The sequence below is a fragment of the Dryobates pubescens genome, chromosome 17 (assembly GCF_014839835.1).
Source record: "Dryobates pubescens isolate bDryPub1 chromosome 17, bDryPub1.pri, whole genome shotgun sequence".
NCBI classification, from domain to species: domain Eukaryota; kingdom Metazoa; phylum Chordata; class Aves; order Piciformes; family Picidae; genus Dryobates; species Dryobates pubescens.
In genome coordinates this window covers 14,137,254-14,144,758 of record NC_071628.1, presented here as the reverse complement: position 1 = coordinate 14,144,758, position 7,505 = coordinate 14,137,254, and the positions used below count along the sequence as shown (strand labels likewise).

General features: G+C 51.3%; 1 protein-coding gene across 1 annotated transcript; it reads left to right on the top strand.

Annotated features, from left to right (window-relative positions):
• Positions 1-3,697: 3,697 nt before the first annotated feature.
• On the top strand, positions 3,698-6,930 carry BCL2L10 (BCL2 like 10). The gene is made up of 2 exons (XM_054169150.1): positions 3,698-4,185; positions 5,782-6,930. The coding sequence occupies exons 1-2, from the start codon at positions 3,784-3,786 to the stop codon at positions 5,911-5,913; spliced, it is 534 nt and encodes a 177-aa protein (XP_054025125.1). The 5' UTR covers positions 3,698-3,783; the 3' UTR covers positions 5,914-6,930.
• Positions 6,931-7,505: the final 575 nt, after the last annotated feature.

Here is a 7,505-nt window from a genome sequence, read left to right as displayed (position 1 = left end):
GAATGTAAAAGCAAAAGTTCATTTTAGGAACAACTCTAAGACATCAGGCCAATTTGTGATAGCAATCTGAGAAATTCCAAGTGATTCCAAGCATCTATTTTTAGATTTTCTAATGGATGTAAAATGAAGAGAGAAAGATGTAACTCAGGATAGGTAGAGTGAAGCCAAACAGTCCCATGCTGGCACACTGGGCATCTTGAGCCAGTTGTGTGTTGAGAGCTGACAGTGTGACCCAGTCCCAAGCAGCTGTGGTAGTGCTGGCACAGAGCTGCCTCATGGAGTATAGTCATAGAATCAATCATAGAATGGAAAAGACCTCAAAGCTCATCAAGTCCAACCTGTCACCCAAGACCTCATGACTACTGAACCATGGCACAAAGTGCCATGTCCAATCCCCTCTTGAACACCTCCAGAGACGGTGACTCCACCACCTCCCTGGGCAGCACATTCCAATGGCTAACAACTCTCTCAGTGAAGAACTTTCTCCTCACCTCAAGCCTAAACTTCCCCTGGTGCAGCTTGAGATTGTGTCCTCTTGTTCTGGTGCTGGTTGCTTCAGAGAAGAGACCAACCCCCTCCTGGCTAGAACCACCCTTCAGGTAGTTGTAGAGAGCAATAAGGTCTCCTCTGAGCCTCCTCTTCTCCAGGCTAAACAATCCCAGCTCCCTCGGCCTCTCCTCATAGGGCTTGTGCTTGAGGCCTCTCACCAGCCTCGTTGCCCTTCTCTGGACATGTTCAGTAGTCTCAATGTCCTTAAATTGAGGGGCCCAGAACTGGACACAATACTCAAGGTGTGGCCTAACCAGTGCTGAGTATAGGGGCACAATGACTTCCCTGTTCCTGCTGGCCACACTATTTCTGATGCAGGCCAGGATGCCATTGGCCTTCTTGGCCACCTGGGTACACTGCTGGCTCATGTTCAGCTGGCTGTCAGTCAGTACCCCCAGGTCCCTTTCTGTTTGGCTGCTCTCCAGCCACTCTGACCCCAGCCTGTAGCACTGCATGGGGTTGTTGTGACCAAAGTGCAGCACCTGGCACTTGGATTTGTTGAATGCCATCATGTTGGACTCTGCCCATCTGTCCAGCCTGTCAAGGTCCCTCTGCAGAGCCCTTCTGCCCTCTAACAGATCAACACCTGCCCCAGCTTGGTGTCATCTGCAAATTTACTGATGATGGACTCAATCCCCTAATCCAGATCATCAATAAAGATATTGAACAGGATGGGGCCCAGAACTGATCCCTGGGGGACACCACTAGTGACTGGCCTCCAGCTGGATGTGGCACCATTCACCACCACTCTCTGGGCTTGGCCCTCCAGCCAGTTTCTAACCCAGTGCAGAGTGCTGCTGTCTAAGCCACAGGCTGACAGCTTGGCCAGGAGTTTGCTGTGGGGAACAGTGTCAAAGGCCTTGCTGAAGTCAGGTAGATCACATCCACAGCCTGCCCCACATCCACCAGGCTGATCATAGAAGGAGATCAGGTTGGTCAGGCAGGACCTGCCCTTCCTAAATCCATGCTGGCTGGACCTGATCCCTTGGCCATCCTTCAGGTGCGCAGTGATTGCCCCTAAGATGATCTGCTCCATAATTTTCCCTGGCACTGAGGTCAGGCTGACAGGCCTGTAGTTTCCAGGTTCCTCCATCCAGCCCTTCTTGTGGATGGTCATCACATTGGCCAGTTTCCAGTCACCTGGGACCTCTCCAGTGAGCCAGGACTGGTGTAAGTGATGGAGAGTGACTTGGCAAGGTCATCTGCCAGCTCTCTCAGCACCCTAGGATGGATCCCATCTGGTCCCATGGACTTGTGAGTATCCAAGTGGCTCAGCAAGTCCCGAACTAATTCCTCATGGATTTCAGGGGGACTACACTGCTCTCTGACCCCACCAACCAGTTCAGGAGGCCAGTTATCCTGGAGTCCTTCTGCCTTACTGTTGAAAATTGAGGCAAAGAAGGTATTTAGAACCTCAGCCTCTTCCTGTCTTTAGTTACAATGTTTCACAGCCAGGCTTTGCCCCAGGCCACCATCTGAACCTCACCTGCAAACCATTGCTGAGGAGGAAGCACAAGTTGGGTGTACCTGTGCTGGGCTGGTGAGGTTTTCATGGGAGTTTTGTTGATGTGTTCATCAATTGATGGTACTGACGAAGGGTACAGCAAGAATGCAGGAGGGGTGTCTAGCTGAGATGTCTCCATGGTGCTCTGTGAGTGACACCACTCAGCCAGTGTTGTCCTTAGCCATTTTGGTTTACACCAGCAGTAGTGAATCACAGAATCACAGACTGGTAGGGGGTTAGACAAGACCTCTGGGGATCTTCTAGTCCAACACCCCTGCTAGAGCGGTGTCTCAGTCTGGAAGTTAGGAAGGAGATGTGGTACTTTTTGAACATTCCTGTGAGTGAAATTAAGGCACAGACAAGGTCATATATCAAGACAAGACTATTTATTAAAGAGAGAGAGATGTCCTGGAATTCTGTCTCCAGTCTGAGAGGTCCCCAGTGATGTTTCCCTCCAGTACGCTGGCATAGCCCAGGGCTTTTATTATGTTCGTGATTCACTCATCATAGCTCTTCCTGGCCCACACCCTTGTCACATTTCAGGGGGTCTCTCCTGTGTCCTTGCAGGGCTCAGCACCCCTCATTGCCATCCACCCATCCACTGTCCACCACACCCCCTGGGCAGTTGCTGTCTCTGTGGTCAGAGATGACACATCAGGAGGGTAGTTCAGGATGATCTTATCTTTGTTGAGACACTTCTCAGTTCTTAATGTAATCATCACTATCACAAGCTGATTTACATGCTCAAGAGAGGACTCTCCCAAGCAGATTGTAAAGGAACACATGTAAGCAGGTTTTGAGACTTTCCAGAGGAGATTCCTCTCTGGGCAGCCTGTTTCTGTGCTCCAGGACCCACAAAGGTAGAATTTCCTGGGTTCTAATTTGTGGCCATTGTATCTTGTCTTGTCACTGGGCAGCAGAAAAGAGAGTGGCCCCATCTTGACTTCTGCTTTTTAGATACTGGTAAGCATTGACAAGATCTCCTCTCAGTCTTCTCCAGGTTAAACAGCATAGGTCTTATTACAGAGTTTCCTTGTAAGAGAGGTTGAAGTCCCCTTGTCATCTTTATAGCACTCTGTTGGACTTTCCAGTATTTCCGCTGTACTGAACTGAGGATCCCAGAACAGCCTGCAGTACTCAGAGATGGCCTTACTCGAGCAGAGGATATGGGGAGGAGAACCTCCCCTGAGCTGCTGCTCACACTCTGCTTAATGCACCTGGGGCCTAGCATTTGCACAATGCAGGTCTTAATCTTGTCCAAATGTCTGTCAAAAAGCGAATGTCACGGGATTCGCCACGTAAACACACAAGTTACTGGTCCTATAGCCCTAGGAAACCTGCCGCGTCTCCAGTGCACACAGCACAGGTTCCGGCCACTAATGCATAAGACGACCCCAGACGGCAGTGGTATTTCACAGCCCCCCTCTCGCTTGGCTGCGCGGGGCAACCCATAGCCCTGTGCCATAGATACCTTTCCCAGAGACGCCACCGGACCCTCCAGGGAAGCAGCGGTCGCCCCCCAGCAGCTATGGCTGACGTGCCAGCCCGGGGGCCACTTTCCCCACCCCGCCCCGGCTTGGGTTTCGCAGAGCGCTGGGCCCCGCCCCGGAGGAGGGGAGCGCCCCCCACCGCCCCGGGGCGGGCTGGGCCGGGCCGGGTGGAGGGGCCGCCCCGCCTCTTAGTCGGCGGCAGCTGGTGCTGCGGGGTCGCAGCCACCGTGGGCCGCCGCCATGCCCGGCTTGCTGAAGGAGGAGACGGCGCTGCTGCTGGATGATTACTTCCAGCATCGCAGCGGCGGCTCCGCGCTGCCCCCCAGCCCCACGGCGGCGGCGCTGCGGCGGGCGGCGGCCGAGCTGGAGCGGCGAGAGCGGCCCTTCTTCCGTTCCTGCGCGCCGCTGGCGCGGGCCGAGCCGCGGGAGGCGGCCGCGCTGCTGAGGCGGGTGGCCGAGCAGCTGGAGGCCGACGGTGGCCTCAACTGGGGCCGGCTGCTGGCGCTGGTGGTCTTCGCCGGCACGCTGGCCGCCGCGCTGGCCGAGCGGGGCTGCAGCGATGGGCCAGGCTGCCTGGCCGCCGAGCTGGCCACCTACCTGGCCGAGGAGCGGGGCGAGTGGCTGGAGGAGCACGGCGGATGGGTGAGCGGTGAAGGGGCGGCAGCGGGGAGCGGGGGGCGGATGAGCCTCCCCAGGGAGTCCGACGGTGGGGAAGCGGAGCCCGGCCCGGCGTGCGTACCGGGCGGCCTGGCTCTTCTCCCCGCTCAGCTGAGCAGAGCGGCCCTCTGGCGCCGTGCCTCGGGGATGCTGTGGCGAGGACGTGGTGCTGTGCCCACCGCAGAGGGTCTCGCTGCGGGGAAGGGCTGCGGGCCGCCTGCCAGCTCTGGATAATTCACAGCGACACGGCAGGTATGCGGTGGGTGTCGAGAGGACCGAGGGCTGTCCTAGGTTGTGGCTTAAGCTGGCTCTCTAAGGGGACTGCCGGCCCACTTTATCAGCCTGCTGCCTCCTAAACGTGGGAATAATGGTGCTGGTGAGGGGGACGCAAGGTTTGTTCACTCTTCTGCTCCAGAGTCTTGGGATTTTGGAGACTAGGCTGACACGGGTCTTCCCCAAATGTAAATGCAAAACAGCAATATACCTGTATTCAGAGCCCCCCGTCAGCCAAGACGTGCTGCTCTGGTTCCTGCTTGTCCTGCAGCTGGTCAGACGGCAACGTGTGGGCAGTAGCGTTCGTGTACGCTGTGAGGAGAGGCGATGGCTGCTGCCGTTTTCTGTTGCTTGAGTTGCAGGTTGTCAGTGCAGCTTGTCAGGCATCCACGCAGCTCTGCCTGCGTTTCTGAACAAAATGTCAGCTGTCCTGCAGAGCAGCACATTTCCCATCCTCAGTCCTGATGGAATATTTGATGCCAATACAAATAAGTACTAAAAATAGAAAAGGGGGTAAGCAGCCACTGGTTTCTCGTTGGCTTTTCCAGAGACCAAAATGAACTTGGTGTTCCAGTGGTCACTGGTCCATCTGACTGCTCACAACAGTGTGGTGGTTGGCTGGGCTTGGCAAAATAGCATTGCCTGTTCGCACAAATTAGAGTGTAAAGAACAAAGTTCCGGAAGAAATTAAGAGTATAACTTGTTTACATAGACATCTGCGGAGCAGAGTTCAAACATGACCATCTGGAGTTGTATTGCTGCCACTTCTGATTATCACAAATAACGATCTGGGAGAGCAGCTGCCAGCTTTGCTCTGTCATAGGTCAGTTGTGAGCAGTGTCCACTTGTCTATTCCAAGACAGTGTGTAATCAGTTCCAGGCCCACCGAGATGGGACCAGCTTCGAACTCCTGTCTTTCAAGTGGAAATTTCCATATCCTGTGTTTCATGTGCTTTCTGAAACTTGAATGAGGGAGAACAATGCTGGCAGTTCCCATCAGAAACTTGTGAGAAAAGGGCAAAAATAGCATGATGACACGCTGAGCATCTCAATAGGAAGTTTGCAATTTTCTTTTGAGTGAACACTTGTAGCTACTGCTTTCAGTTGCCTTGTGCAGGGGCTCTCACAAAGCGTTTTTGTGTGTTCAAGGCAGCAGGCTTAGGCTTTCATGATTAAAACATAGTCTTATGCAGCTGACAGTTGCCATGCTGGGAGGGTGATCCAGACTGTGTGCTCAAAGATTGTGTTAAAAGAAACCTAGTTAATTGCAAGCCAATCAACTCAACGTCCTCTCTCTTGCTTTTCTAGGATGGCTTCTGTCGCTTCTTCGGCAGACACGACTCCCAGTCGGCTGACCAGAGCAGTACCATAAGCAATGCAATCATGGCAGCAGCGGGGTTTGGAATAGCAGGATTGGCGTTTCTCTTGGCGGTGCGATAGGCTGATGGGAAAGTACTCTCAAAACTGACAATGTACCAGATTCCACTCTATTTTCTATAGAACAGACCCTCTAAGAAGAAGTTTATATTTTTAAACTGGCTCGGGAAACTGTCTCACTAAATCCTTGGCTATAAACTGCTTCACTTGCTACCCAGTAACAGCACAGATGTGTACTAAACCACCACTTGTGCATGTTCAAAACCTGTTGTCTCCAAACATCCTCTGGACTTTCTTTTTGAAGGTGTAACCTTAAACTTTAGCATGGTTCGTGTACTGTAACTTCTGAGTGCTCGATGTTACGCTAGGAAAATGTTACGGTGGACTTGCTACTAAACCTTGGGTTCGAGATGTCCGATTTACGTGGAGGCAAGTCTTTGAGCCCGCCTTCCATTAATACTGTAAAGGGCAAACGTTGGCCATGATGTCACGTGGTTTATGGCTTCAGATGCAGCGCACAGCACTTGTTACTGAAAGGCAACTCATTGGTTGATTTAGAGCAATTAACGCCTGTGATGCGAGAAGCATTAGGGCCTAATATAACATAAGGCTGATTTAATTACACTACAAGAAGTATTGATACAGGACAGTAATGGCTGCAGTACTGGTTCTTCTTACTGAAAGGAAAGGAGTTTAAATATTAAACCTTAATTGGTATATTGAAATCCGGTGGAGGCTGGAATTTCTCTGGATTTCCGTGGCAAATCGAGAATTTCCATATATCTTAATATATTTTTGAAGTATTTATCACTGTATAATACTTGTAGCCATGACATCTTTATTTTTGTTTAAAACTTAACGCTGGTTCTTGTTACTCTAGTGCGTATCAAGCGTTGTCTCGTTTGAGTAATATTTCACTCTGTTTTCAACATGCTGTGTATTTCTTTCAGTGGTTGTACAAATTGCCTTATGTTCCTGGTAGCTTTTAATAACGTTCCTGGGTTACTCATAGCGTGTACAATTTTACTATGGTGACTTCAAAGGTGAATAAATGTTAAGTATTTTTATTTTAAAAGAAAACCTTTAGCTTTCTGCTTGTTTGCTCGGCTGGGTGATGGCACTCGACGAGCCTTTTGGTGATTGTCTGGATGCATTGATTTGTTTTTGCCTTCCTGGTGCTTTGACCTGGAATGAGGAGTTGTGCAGCAGTGTGAGACCAGTCTTTGTTGCAGAGGAGTTCTGCAGTCAGAACAAGGGCTAAGATTACCTAAGGGGAAAATCCAGTCCAAAAGGCCCATTTTCACCACTGCAACTGGAAATAACCTCGTGGTTTTGTAGGCCAAAACATCCCAAAGTTTGCTGGCGCAGCTGGATACAGACAGGCTCATCTGAGAGCTGTTCCTGCTTGTAGAGAGCAGCAGAGCTCTTGTTTCTGCTCTGCCAAGACATGCTGCTGCCTCTCTTTCACACATGCATGCTTTTTCACTGAAACTGGAGTTTCTGGTACGAGTTACGATGTCAACCGAGCAATAGGTGTTGGGAGTTCAGCCTTCGTGGATTTAGTAATACTGAGCAACTGTGACTTTTGTGGCTATTGGACTTTAACCCTTCTGAAAAAAGGTCTTGTGCTCATGTCCCCAAGTCAGATGTTTATG